Source organism: Oncorhynchus clarkii, chromosome 30 (genome assembly GCF_045791955.1).
Source record: "Oncorhynchus clarkii lewisi isolate Uvic-CL-2024 chromosome 30, UVic_Ocla_1.0, whole genome shotgun sequence".
NCBI classification, from domain to species: domain Eukaryota; kingdom Metazoa; phylum Chordata; class Actinopteri; order Salmoniformes; family Salmonidae; genus Oncorhynchus; species Oncorhynchus clarkii.
The window spans coordinates 31,136,921-31,151,074 of NC_092176.1; the positions used below are offsets into that span (position 1 = coordinate 31,136,921).

Sequence of the window (14,154 nt, forward strand, 5' to 3'; positions counted from 1 at the left end):
AAAGACGTTTGAATGAAGTGAGGGGTAATGAAAGTGAGACAACACTGCAAGCTGATACACAGTACCAGTCAAACAAGTTTGGACACACCTACTCATTCCAGGTTTTTCTTTATTTTTACTATTTTCTACATTGTAGAATAATAGTGTAAACTTAAACAATGAAATAACACATGGAATCATGTAGTAACCAAAAACTGTTAAACAAATCAACATATTTTATATTAGATTCTTCAAAGTAGCCACCCTTTGCCGAGTGGCACAGCGGTCTAAGGCACTGCATCTCAGTACTAGAGGCGTCACTACAGGCCCTGGTTCGATTCCAGGCTGTATCGCAACTGGCTGGGATTGGGAGTCCCACAGGGCGGTGCACAATTGGCCCAGCGATGTTAGGGTTTGGCTGGGGTAGGACATCATTGTAATTAAGAATTTGTTCTTAACTGACTTGCCTAGTTAACTTTGAAATTTCTTCAAGTGCAGTCGCAAAAACCATCAAGCACCATGATGAAACTGACTCATGAGGACCACCACAGGAATGGAAAACCCAGAGTTACCTCTGCTGCAGAGGATAGAGTTAACTGCACCTCAGATTGCAGCCCAAATAAGTTAAACAGACACATCTCAACACCAACTGTTCAGAGGAGACTGTGTGAATCAGGCCTTCATGGGGAAATTGCTGCAAAGAAACCACTACTAAAATTACACCAATAAGAAGAGACTTGCTTGGGCCAAGAAACACAAGCAATGGTCATTAGACCGGTGGAAATCTGTCCTTTGGTCTGATGCGTCCAAATTTGAGATTTTTGGTTCCAACCGCCGTGTCTTTGTGAGATGCAGAGTAGGTTAACAGATGATCTCTGCATGTGTGGTTCCCACCGTGAAGCATGGAGGAGGTGATGTGATGGTGCTTTGCTGGTGACACTGTCAGTGATTAATTTATCATCAAGTCACACTTAACCTGCATAGCTACCACAGCATTATGCAACGAAATGCAATCCCATCCAGTTTGCACTTAGTGGGACTATCATTTGTTTATCAACAGGACAATGACCCAACATACCTTAAGGCTGTGTAAGGGCTATTTGACCAAGAAGGAGTGATGGAGTGCTACATCAGATGACCTGGCCTCCACAATCACCCGACCTCAACTCAATTGAGACGGTTTGAGATGAGTTGGACCACAGAGTGAAGGAAAAGCAGCCAACAAGTGCTTAGCATATGTGGGAGCTCCTTCAAGACAGTTGGAAAAGCATTCCTCATGAAGCTGGTTGAGAGAATGCCAAGAGTGTGCAAAGCTGTCATCAAATCAAAGGGTGGCTGCTTTTGAAGAATCTAAAATATATTTTGATTGATTTAACACTTTCTTGGTTACTACATGATTCCATATGTGTTATTTCATAGTTTTGATGTAGTTACTATTATTCTACAATGTAGAAAATAGTACAAATAAAGAAAAACCAATAGGTGTCCAAACTTTTGACTGGTACTGTATTTTCTCTATGGATTTAATTTATTCTGTCATTCATTCTGTGATTAGTTTACCTCCTTAAAGAAACCCTATGTCAGAATGACTAGCCATGAGGAAAATGAAATGAATGTATTTTGGTGAAGTTGAGACGGCCGCACATACACCCTTGCCTGCCAACTAGCGTTCAGATCTTTAAATAGATAGCTATTTTGATGCGAAAGCAAAACAGTCTCTCCGAGCCTTGTGGAAAACGCATTGAATTTGATTTATGGGCCAGGACAGATGGCTCTGAAGACTCCCAGGAGCGAGCAACTCTGAAGCAAAGCACCGGTATAAAACCTACACCTGTTCATCTCTCTTTAGGATCCCTGTGAAACAAACCTACAATCATTACTTTTGCTGCTCTAGAAAGAAGTATGGAGATGTAGTCTGCCTCCCTTGCATAGTGATAGACAAGATCCTTTATACAGTAGGGCTCATTTACACTGTTCTTTCCAAGGTCCGGTTCCAGCAAAACGCAGCAGCTGCAACATATATATTGTTTAATTATCTTCATTCTCGGACTGGGCTTCAAACCATTTTGAAGAAAAACTGGATTTGTATGTAACCTGCGGAGGTATTGTATCAGAGCTTTATCAGATATTTTAAAAGCAGAACAAAATGTCTTTTACCTCCAAACTCCCCCCGTCCTGGAACGACAGACCCCCTCCTCGTAAGGTGGAGATTGACCTGAGTTCACCAGGGCTGGCTGTGTTGGAGCTGGAACGACTCCTGTTCACTGGGAAAGCCATCAACAGCCATGCAGACGAAGTGTGGCCCAGACTTTACATTGGAGACCAGTAAGTGCAGTGACAATACTTGTCCTTTCATATTGGTTGACACTGGAATTTAACCTAGGGTCACTTTAAGTGGACAAGAATTTGACTAATCCAAGGCATCATTTGGACAAGGCTCCGATGTGTGTAAGGGGAGCTGATCATAAATCAGTTTTTAAATGCTTGGGACCTCTAAAGTAACTTGAGTGCTGTGTTCGGTGTTGGGCAAGTGCATAGGTTTATCTGATAATAGTTCCCAATGTGGACCTCAGTAGTGTGAATTCTTAATATCAGATTGCCAGATATTTGCTCTTATCCAATCTATATAGATCTAGCATAAACGTAAGGCCTCAGTGTCCAGAACTTTATCAACAGACCTGGAAATTGTTACTTGTTCATTGTAGACTGCATTTATTTGTTTATTCTAGTCTTGTCCTCAACATGTGCAAACAAACATTTTCATAGTTATGTGATGCTGTTTTTGAATGATCTTGAACCTTGTGGTTTTCATAGGGACAGTGCTACGAATGTCCGCCATTTGGCCAACCATCATGTCACCCACGTCTTGAATGCAAACCACAGTAAACGGCGAGACGGTGCGGAGACTTACCTGGGAATGAACATCAAGTACTTTGGCATCGAGGCTCATGACTCCTGTAACTTTGACATGAGTGTCAACTTCCAGACTGCCGCAGACTTCATCCACAGGGCCCTCAGTGGAGGAGGTGAGTGGAAGTCCAGACCAGGGGCTTGTTCAGTGGAGGAGGTGAGTGGAATTCCAGACCAGGGGCTTGTTCAGTGGAGGAGGTGAGTGGAAGTCCAGACCAGGGGCTTGTTCAGTGGAGGAGGTGAGTGGAAGTCCAGACCAGGGGCTTGTTCAGTGGAGGTAAGTGGAAGTCCAGACCAGGGGCTTGTTCAGTGGAGGAGGTGAGTGGAAGTCCAGACCAGGGGCTTGTTCAGTGGAGGAGGTGAGTGGAAGTCCAGACCAGGGGCTTGTTCAGTGGAGGAGGTGAGTGGAAGTCCAGACCAAGGGCTTGTTCAGTGGAGGTAAGTGGAAGTCCAGATCAAGGGCTCGTTCAGTGGAAGAGGTGAGTGGAAGTATTTTTTTTAATTGAACCTTTATTTAACTAGGCAAGTCAGTTAAGAACAAATTCTTATTTACAATGATGGCCTGCCTACCCTGGCCAAACCCGGACGATGCTGGGCCAATTGTTCGCCGCGCTTTGGGACTCCAAAGCGGAAGTTCAAAAAGGGAGTTTAAAAGTTAAGTACTGCCTCATTGATTGTACTAAAGTACTTCATCGTTTATTGTATGTACTAGTTTGTTACAGAGTAATACATTGTTCCAATGGAAAATGCCTGTATAATGTTAAAAGTGTGGTATGGCCAAGTGTATGATGAAATGTGCATTGTACATGTCAAAGAATTGTTTCCTATGCAAACATGACATTTCTATCTGCAACGCAGTGAAAGGTCACACTGAAAGGAAGCAGGAGTTTCCAGAGGGGAAGTTACAATACCACACTGTGCTTAATGGGAAAAATCCATGTTCTCTACCCCCCACCCCACCTCTCCCTCTTTCTACCCCCCCACCTCTCCCTCTTTCTACCCCCCCACCTCTCCCTCTTTCTACCCCCCCACCTCTCCCTCTTTCTACCCCCCACCTCTCCCTCTTTCTACCCCCCCACCTCTCCCTCTTTCTACCCCCCCACCTCTCCCTCTTTCTACCCCCCACCTCTCCCTCTTTCTACCCCCCCACCTCTCCCTCTTTCTACCCCCCCACCTCTCCCTCTTTCTACCCCCCCACCTCTCCCTCTTTCTACCCCCCACCTCTCCCTCTTTCTACCCCCCCACCGCTCCCTCTTTCTACCCTCCCACCTCTCCCTCTTTCTACCCCCCCACCTCTCCCTCTTTCTACCCTCCCACCTCTCCCTCTTTCTACCCCCCCACCTCTCCTTCTTTCTACCCCCCCACCTCTCCCTCTTTCTACCCCCCACCTCTCCCTCTTTCTACCCCCCCACCTCTCCCTCTTTCTACCCCCCCCACCTCTCCCTCTTTCTACCCCCCACCTCTCCCTCTTTCTACCCCCCCACCGCTCCCTCTTTCTACCCCCCCACCGCTCCCTCTTTCTACCCTCCCACCTCTCCCTCTTTCTATCCCCCCACCTCTCCCTCTTTCTACCCCCACCTCTCCCTCCACTCCCTCTTTCTACCCCCCACCTCTCCCTCTTTCTACCCTCCCCCCTCTCTCTCTCTTTCTACCCTCTACCCCCCACCGCTCCCTCTTTATACCCTCCACCCCCCCACCTCTCCCTCGTTCTACCCCCCACCTCTCCCTCTTTCTACCCCCCACCTTTCCTTCTTTCTTCCCCTCACCTCTCCCTCTTTCTACCCCCCCACCTCTCCCTCTTTCTTCCCCCTCACCTCTCCCTTCACCCTCACCTCTCCCTCTTTCTACCCCCTCACTTCTCCCTCTTTCTTCCCCCCCACCTATCCCTCTTTCTCCCCCCCACCTCTCCCTACCCCCCACCTTTCCTTCTTTCTTCCCCTCACCTCTCCCTCACCTCTCCCTCTTTCTTCCCCCCCACCTCTCCCTCTTTCTTCCCCCCCACCTCTCCCTCTTTCTTCCCCCTCACCTCTCCCTCTTTCTACCCCCTCACTTCTCCCTCTTTCTTCCCCCCCACCTATCCCTCTTTCTACCCCCTCACTTCTCCCTCTTTCTTCCCCCCCACCTATCCCTCTTTCTTCCCCCCACCTCTCCCTCTTTCTCCCCCCCACCTCTCCCTCTTTCTACCCCCCACCTTTCCTTCTTTCTACCCCCCACCGCTCCCTCTTTATACCCTCTACCCCCCCCCCACCTCTCCCTCGTTCTACCCCCCACCTTTCCTTCTTTCTTCCCCTCACCTCTCCCTCACCTCTCCGTCTTTCTACCCCCCCACCTCTCCCTCTTTCTTCCCCCTCACCTCTCCCTCTTTCTTCCCCCTCACCTCTCCCTCTTTCTTCCCCCTCACCTCTCCCCCCCCACCGCTCCATCTTTATACCCTACCCCCTCACCTCTCCCTCTTTCTTCCCCCTCACCTCTCCCTCTTTCTTCCCCCTCACCTCTCCCTCTTTCTACCCCCTCACCTCTCCCTCTTTCTCCCCCCCACCTACCTCTCCCCCCCCACCTCTCCCTCTTTCTACCCCCCACCTTTCCTTCTTTCTTCCCCTCACCTCTCCCTCACCCTCTTTCTTCCCCCCCACCCCTCCCTCTTTCTACCCCCTCACTTCTCCCTCTTTCTTCCCCCACACCTATCCCTCTTTCTTCCCCCCCACCTCTCCCTACCCCCCACCTCTCCCTCTTTCTACCCCCTCACCTCTCCCTCTTTCTACCCTCCCACCTGTCCCTCTTTCTACCCTCCCACCTCTCCCTACCTCTCCCTCTTTCTACCCCCCCACCTCTCCCTGTTTCTACCCCCACCTCTCCCTCTTTCTACCCCCTACCGTCCCTCCTCTCCCTCTTTCTTCCCCCTCACCTCTCCGTCCTTCTACCCTCTACCCCCCACCTCTCACTCTTTCTACCCTCTACCTCCCCAACTCTCTCTCTTTCTACCGCCCACCTCTCCCTCTTTCTACCCCCTCACCTCTCCCTCTTTCTACCCTTCCACCTGTCCCTCTTTCTACCCTCCCACCTCTCCCTACCTCTCCCTCTTTCTACCCCCCCACCTCTCCCTGTTTCTACCCCCACCTCTCCCTCTTTCTACCCCCTACCGTCCCTCCTCTCCCTCTTTCTTCCCCCTCACCTCTCCGTCCTTCTACCCTCTACCCCCCACCTCTCACTCTTTCTACCCTCTACCTCCCCAACTCTCTCTCTTTCTACCGCCCACCTCTCCCTCTTTCTACCCTCTACCACCCCACCTCTCCCTCTTTCTACCCTCTACCACCCCACCTCTCCCTCTTTCTACCCTCTACCACCCCACCTCTCCCTCTTTCTACCCTCTACCACCCCACCTCTCCCTCTTTCTACCCTCCCACCTCTCCCTCTTTCTACCCTCCCACCTCTCCCTCTTTCTACCCTCCCACCTCTCCCTCTTTCTACCCCCTCCTCTTTCTACCCTCTATCCCCCCCACCTCTCCCTCAGGTATAGTGCTGGTGCACTGTGCAGTGGGGGTGAGTCGTTCAGCCACCCTGGTTCTTGCCTACCTGATGCTGAGACAGAACCTGACCCTGGTGGATGCCATCTGCGCCGTGAAGGACAACCGCGGTGTGATCCCCAACAGAGGCTTCCTCCGACAACTCATCAACCTGGATACCAAACTGTATGGCCACCTCCGCAACACTACCTACACCTAGAAGACTGACTATATCAGCTTCTATTCTATTCTCTTTCGTCTATTTGAGCAGTGGGTCACGAACCTTTTCTTTTTTGGGAAACATTTATAAAAAAAGAATCATACTGTGACACTTTCTGTATTTTCAAAGTTCTATATCTTGAAAATGTAATTGCTGACATGCAAAACATTTCGGTACTGTACCAGCAGTGGACTAATGAAACAAATACCAAAATATAGTTTGAGTGTAATTTTCCTTTAAGTTGGTGAAGGCTATGTGGGAGTCTTGCATTCTAGTTCCCAGTATTCAAAGTTTAGCTGTATTCCATGTTCTGCTTTTCCTAGCAGTGTCTGGCTGTAGAATTATTTTTACATACCTCCCTTTAGAGATAAGACCACTGATGGTTTGGAGGTCAAACTTGAGAAACCTGTCTTATTGAGAAATAAGTGTAGCCTACTGTAACTTAAGCTTGTGTTGTACACATTTTTGGCAACATACATTTTTTTATTTAGTATTTTGTATGTTTCAAGCTGATATGAGTATGCAATTATTATGACATATTAAAGTATGTGTGAATACATTTTCCTAGTACTTCCCTGTTTCTTCCTCGTGTTGCAGAAGCTCCGAGTTCCAACCACAGAACCTGTGACTTCTCTATTTTCTCCCAGCATGACACCATGCCCCATGGCATAAATACTGTACATCCACATCTCAACATCATGGCGTTGGTTCATCTGTAAAGGCTTTGAATTTAAATGTTATTTAATATTTCAATGCATGTCTCTTCTAATTGCACAGGGTTAGCCTATATGAAAAGGTGACACCTTAAATTAATAGCCTATTCACTCAGCAGGTCAAAATTCACAGTCTTGTCTGGAGCCTATCTCCTCCTCTGAAGAGGAGGTGTAGCAAGGATCGGACCAAAATGCGGCGTAGTTGGTGTTCATGTTCTTTAATAAAGAAAAAACTCAAACATGAACATAATACAAAACAATCAACGTGAAAAACTGAAACAGCCTATCTGGTGCAAACAAACACAGAGACAGGAACAATCACCCACCAAACACTCAAAGAATATGGCTGCCTAAATATGGTTCCCAATCAGAGACAACGATAAACACCTGCCTCTGATTGAGAACCACTCCAGACAGCCATAGACTACACTAGATAACCCCACTAAGCCACAATCCCAATACCTACGAAAACCCTAAGACAAAACACACCACATAATAAACCCATGTCACACCCTGGCCTGACCAAAATAATTTAGAAAACACAAAATACTAAGACCAGGGCGTTACACTATCCTCTACTGGCCTTTAAAGGTCCAATCCATCCGTTTTATCTCAATATTAAATCACGCAGACTCGGTCTCAACCTTTAAGTCTTTATTGAAGACTCATCTCTTCAGTAGGTCCTATGATTGAGTGTAGTCTGGCCTAGGAGTATGAAGGTGAATGGAAAGGCAATGGAGCGACGAACCGCCCTTGCTGTCTCTGCCTGGCCTGTTCCCCTCTCTCCACTGGGATTCTCTGCCTCTAACCCGATTACAGGGGCTGAGTCACTGGCATACATACTGGTGCTTTTTCATGCCGTCCCTAGGAGGGGTGCGCCACTTGAGTGGGTTAAGTCACCGATGTGATCTTCCTGTCTGGGTTGGCGCCCCCCCCCCCCTTGGGTTGTGCCGTGGCGGAAATCTTTGTGGGTTATACTCGGCCTTGTCTCAGGATGGTAAGTTGGTGGTTGAAGATATCCCTCTAGTGGTGTGGGGGCTGTGCTTTGGCAAAGTGGGTGGAGTTATATCCTGCCTGTTTGGCCCTGTCTGGGGGTATCGTTGGATGGGGCCGCAGTGTCTCCCGACCCCTCCTCTCTCAGCCTCCAGTATTTATGCTGCAGTAGTTTGTGCTGGGGGGCTAGGGTCAGTCTGTTATATCTGGAGTATTTCTCCTGTCTTATCCGGTGTCCTGTGTGAATTTAAGTATGCTCTCTCTTATTCTCTCTTTCTTTCTGAGGATCTGAGCCCTAGGACCATGCCTCAGGACTACCGGGCATGATGACTCCTTGCTGTCCCCAGTCCACCTGGCCGTGCTGCTGCTCTAGTTTCAACTCTTCTGCCTGCAGCTATGGAACCCTGACCTGTTCACCGGACACGCTACATGTCACAGACTTGCTGTTTTCAACTCTCTAAAGACAGCAGGAGCGGTAGAGATACTCTGAATGATCGGCTATGAAAAGCCAACTGACATTTACTCCTGAGGTGCTGACCTGTTGCACCCTCAACAACCACTGTGATTATTACTATTTGATCTTGCTGGTCATCTATGAACGTTTGAACATCTTGGCCATGTTCTGTTATAATCTCCACCCGGCACAGCCAGAAGAGGACTGGCCACCCCTCATAGCCTGGTTCCTCTCTAGGTTTCTTCCTAGGTTTTGGCCTTTCTAGGCAGTTTTTCCTAGCCACCGTGCTTCTACACCTGCATTGCTTGCTGTTTTGGGTTTTAGGCTCGTTTCTGTACAGCACTTTGAGATATCAGCTGTAAGGAGGGCTTTATAAATACATTTGATTTGATTTCTGGGTCAAAACTAACTACCTTACTGTGATTGTTTTCAATTAAAATTGTCATAAAGAAACAAAACTAGATATAATCACAGATACATTTCTCAAGCAATAATTTGTCTAGGACTGTCTGGGAGTGGTCCGAATTGGGAGGGGGAAACTGAAAACTAGTTGTTATTGGCAGAGAGGTTTGGAACTCTTTCTTATTGGTCTATTAAACTAATTTACCGCCTGGTGATGACAATATAGTGTATATATAGTGTATATAAAACACAGGAAAATCGGCACTGGGCCGTTAAAACAGAATTACCTGGTTCCACTGCTAGATATGATGTGGCTCATTAATGTATCATCTGGGATTTACCAGCTAATGCAAACAATGACCACATACACATTTTGCAACAAAGGAGTCTCCATTTCCAATTATGTTATGGCTCAATTAACCACCCGATAAATATGTTTGTCTGGTGGAATAACAGATATTCTTACCTGACAATACAATAGTGCACAGGACCGTATGCTTCAAGAAATCTCACATGTCAAACTGGAATCTCCTGACTTCCCCCTTGCACATTGCGTAGGAGTTGTCTTGCAGGCTTTTTCTATAAGCGCTTCCTCCTTTTTTAGTTTTTAATAACACACTGTCATACAGGGAGACAGATCTGTTCGACCTGAACTGTGAGAAAATGTTACTCACTGTGATGTTGTGTTTACCTGTAATTTTTGTCCCGTGGAGCGACTCATTACCGACGAGACGACAGCCGGGTCCAGTCAACAACCGACCGATTATCGGTGCGTAAAAAAAAGAATAGTTTTTTGTTGTTGGGTAAAACGATAAAAAAATATACAATTTAGAAAAAACTAACAAATAGTATACAACGGTACAAACATTACAAACAGTCAGGGGAATACAGACAATACATTATAAATACCTGTACAAAGATTGAGTTTTGATTGCTTTGTTATGAGAAGAAGAACTTGTGTTAATATATTGCTAAATTGGTTTTCGACTCATAAATGTACATGTGTGTTGTTGTTTGTGTCACACTGCTATGCTTTATCTTGGCCAGGTCGCAGTTGTAAATGAGAACTTGTTCTCAACTAGCCTACCTGGTTAAATAAAAGTTAAATAAATAAATAAAATAAAAAATGAATATGGAATTTAGCTAAAAATAACAATTAGGTTGCATAGATCAATAACTTTGTTTTGAAGAGGAATAAAGTCAATACATGCAAAATTGAAATTGTTATAGAATTGATATATTAATGAAAATGAATGGACTCTAAAGGCAGAAACTGAAGACAGTGAATTACTTTTGCTCATTATGTAGTCTACAGATACTCTCATCAAACTTCACTGGAACTTTCTGAGAAGTCCTGATGGATGGACACTGTTATGGACTGTAGCTTATAATGTCTGTATGTCCCACAGGAATTTTAACTCAAGAAGTAGAAGATGATGTGATGAAGCCGTTTGGAAAGACCTACATCCCTGCTTCCTATGTAAAGTATATAGAGTCAGCGGGAAGTAGAGTGGTACCTATCAGGTAGGCCGACATAAAGTTCTCAACTTCTCACTTTCGATAAGTATCCTTTTTCCTCTGTTTCATGGACAAAGCAAAATCCATACCCCAAGGGGGTACATACCAATATTACATCTACACTTCCGTAAAAAATATTTGCCCCTTTCAGATTTTCTCTATTTTTGCATATTCTTGATAGTGAATGTTATCAGATCTTCAACCAAAACGCAGCTGGGCCATAAAGCCCAGATGAACAGTTCATGCTTGAAAACCCACAAATGTAGCTGAGTTAAAGCAGTTCTGCATGGAAGAGAGGGCCAAAATTAATCCACAGCGACGTGAGAGACTGATCAACAACTACAGGAAGATGGGCCTCCCGGGTGGCGCAGTGGTCTAAGGCACTGCATTGCAGTTGTGCTAGCTGTGCCACCAGAGATTCTGGGTACGAGCCCAGGCTCTGTCGCAGCTGGCCAGCAGCTGCGACAGGCCCAGGCGCACAGTTGGCCCAGCGTCGTCCGGGTCAGGGAGGCTGGCAGGGAGGGTTTGTCTCATCGTGCACGGGCTGGGAGCTGACCAGGACGGATGTGCATTGTGTCAAGAAGCAGTGCGGCTTGGTTGGGTTGTGTTTCGGAGGACGCATGGCTCTCCCGAGTCCGTACAGGAGTTGCAGCTAATTGGTTACCACGAAATTGGGGATAAAAAAAGGGGTATAAAAAAAAACTACAGGAGTCATTACAGCTAAAGGTGGCAACTGGTGACAACCAGTTATTGAGTGTAAGGGGACAATTCCTTTTTCACACAGGGGCACTGGGCATTGCATAACTTTGTTTATAAAATAAAGTAAATGTGTAATTGTTGTGTTATTTGTTAAGTCAGGTTGACTTGAGCTAATATTAGGCTTTGGTTGACGATCTGATGACAATCACTATCAAACATGTGCAAAAGTAGAGACAATTTGAGAGGGGGCACATCCTGTAAATAACTGATTGAACATAGCAGCCTATAACTGTGCATGGCTGGTCATCCAAAATGTATTTCTCAAACCTTCAAAAGCTTTACCCCTTTTAATCAGTGCCTGTTCCTCTCCTACAGGTTGACTCAGAGTACTGCCGAGTATGAGAAGATTTTCAAGTCAATTAATGGGTAAGCTATCGTATTATAATTTCTTTCCTATTGAGGAATTGTGTGTATTTGATTGTTTTTACATGATTGCAAACCAATGTAAAATTATTGATTGATTTATTGATTGATCGATCTCATAGCCTGCTGCTCATCGGAGGTTCGTCAGATCTCGAGACGTCAGACTTTGCAAAGGTGGCAGGGATCTTCTACAGGCTTGCCCTCAAGGTCAGTGGTGCTGCTGAACAAAGCTGGCTACTGTCTGTCTATCTAACGCTCTGTAGGCCTCTTTTTACATCTGTCCATTTGATTGTATGTATGTTTACCATCAGTAAACATCTCACATTATCCCAAAAGTGTCTAATAGCCTGATGTGTTCCCTTGTTTCAGGCCAATGATGCTGGAGACTCCTTCCCTATCTGGGGCACATGTCTAGGGATGCAACTGCTGACTTGTCTGGTGGCTGGAGAGAACCTGCTGACCAAAACCACAGCTGAGAACATGGCCCTTCCCCTGAACCTCACCAAAGGTATGGCCCAATCCTTTCACACCTCTGTAGGGGAGTCAAGTGCTAAGAATAAGGTCAAGGATACGGTTTGGGACTGGGTCTGAAGCATAGACCGTATGGTCTGAAGACTTCCTTATGATGCACATGCTAAAATGGACCACTGGAGGGCAGAGAATACTTCCGATCAAGACAGAAGAAGAGTGGTCTTATGTCAACATTTCAATGAAGCTCATGAGGGAAACTTCATCCTGGCAACTCCCACACTTATTGTAAAACAGTTTCTATCTTCACGTAGTGCATTTATGCTTCCTCTTGACTGATGAATTTTGCTCCCTGTGGTTGTAACCTAAAGAACTACATTGGAATGTCTTTCTTCTCTCCCTGCAGAGGCCCATTCCAGTCAAATGTTCCAGGGGTTCCCCAGTGATGTCATGAAGGCATTATCCCAGGAAGCTTTGACAGGGAATTTTCACCAATATGGAGTGACCATGAAGGTGCAATCAGATTTCAAATGAGTATTGGTTAGTGTACAGCTCTGTTGAACACAATATGACTCTGTACTGGTGTTGACTATTAACTCCTTTGCTTACAGACATTCAAGGAAAATGAGAAGTTACAAAGTTTCTTCTCCATCTTGTCCACGAACACAGCTGAAAATGGTGCCATCTTTGTCTCAACCATGGAAGGTATAATCAACTACAAGTAGAATTACAGTTTTAAATGTGTCATCCATACAGTGAATAAAATGGGCCTGTAACAGATCACAGTGATTTACATAGTTTTTTTGCATAAAGCAGTTTGGGTGGGCTGCATAATCTGTATGAGCTATGCTGTACATATGAATGGTTGTTATCATTATAATAATTGTATTCACTAAATATAGTGAATACATACTATTAGTGTAATGATACTATTGCTCTGATTGCTCACCACCAGAAAGGACGTCTAAGGAAATAGGGTGTAGTCTGCTTGCTGTCATAAGGTAACGTGAGATCCTGTGTTGAGTTTGGAACTGTCTTCCCCCCCAGGGAGGACCTACCCCTTCTATGGGGTCCAGTGGCATCCTGAGGTGAACCGTTTCCAGTGGGACCCCAAACTCAACTTCCCCCACTCCTCAGACGCTGTACGCGTTGCCTCCCTACTGGCTGAGTTCTTTGTCAATGAAGGTGGGTAATCAGATCACACCTATTGAAGTTTAATCGTTGTGTTCTTCACAGTCAGACAGATACACTATATTGTATTGTACATGTTATTTTATGACAGTGTTGTGTTAACTAGTGAGGTTTCGTAAATCGTGAAATTTGGCCTTTTGGATGCACAATAAAGTTATATTCTGTGTTAAAAGGCAGGAGAAGTTTGCATCACTTCGACCAGCCTGAGGAAGAGGCTGTGTCACTCATATACAACTACACACCAACCTACGCTGGCAACTTCACTGGATACGAGCAGATCTACTTCTTCTGAGATGTTGAAGTTCTGCCCTCACAACTCTATAATTCATCCCTGATGTTATTATGGGATGTTATGAGAAGTTTACCATGGGCACTAATTGTTGTTGGGCGTAAATTGCTGGAGATTGCTGTTGGGCGTAAATTCTTATTGTTGAAATGAATTCAACCTTCTGGCCCAATCTACACTGTACAAAAATATAAACGCAACATGTAAAGTGTTGGTACCATATTTCATGAGCTGAAATAAAATATCCCAGAAATGTCCCTTTGCCAATTTTCCTTTGCATTTCTCCTTTGCCAAGATAATCCATCCACCTGACAGGTGTGGCATATCAAAAAGCTGATTAAACAGCATGATCATTACACAGATGCACCTTGTACTGGGGACAATAAAAGGCCACT

General features: G+C 45.8%; 2 protein-coding genes across 2 annotated transcripts; both read left to right on the forward strand.

Annotated features, from left to right (window-relative positions):
- Nucleotides 1-1,742: 1,742 nt before the first annotated feature.
- LOC139390199 (dual specificity protein phosphatase 26-like) lies at nucleotides 1,743-7,171 on the forward strand. Its single transcript, XM_071137460.1, has 3 exons — nucleotides 1,743-2,304; nucleotides 2,794-3,005; nucleotides 6,401-7,171. Exons 1-3 carry the CDS (start codon nucleotides 2,126-2,128, stop codon nucleotides 6,610-6,612), a joined length of 603 nt encoding a protein of 200 aa, XP_070993561.1. The 5' UTR covers nucleotides 1,743-2,125; the 3' UTR covers nucleotides 6,613-7,171.
- A 2,618-nt stretch (nucleotides 7,172-9,789) lies between these two features.
- Nucleotides 9,790-14,016, forward strand: LOC139389761 (gamma-glutamyl hydrolase). The gene is made up of 9 exons (XM_071136697.1): nucleotides 9,790-9,943; nucleotides 10,584-10,698; nucleotides 11,767-11,817; nucleotides 11,937-12,021; nucleotides 12,184-12,322; nucleotides 12,689-12,795; nucleotides 12,894-12,987; nucleotides 13,330-13,467; nucleotides 13,647-14,016. The coding sequence occupies exons 1-9, from the start codon at nucleotides 9,838-9,840 to the stop codon at nucleotides 13,763-13,765; spliced, it is 954 nt and encodes a 317-aa protein (XP_070992798.1). The 5' UTR covers nucleotides 9,790-9,837; the 3' UTR covers nucleotides 13,766-14,016.
- The last annotated feature ends 138 nt before the right edge of the window (nucleotides 14,017-14,154 follow it).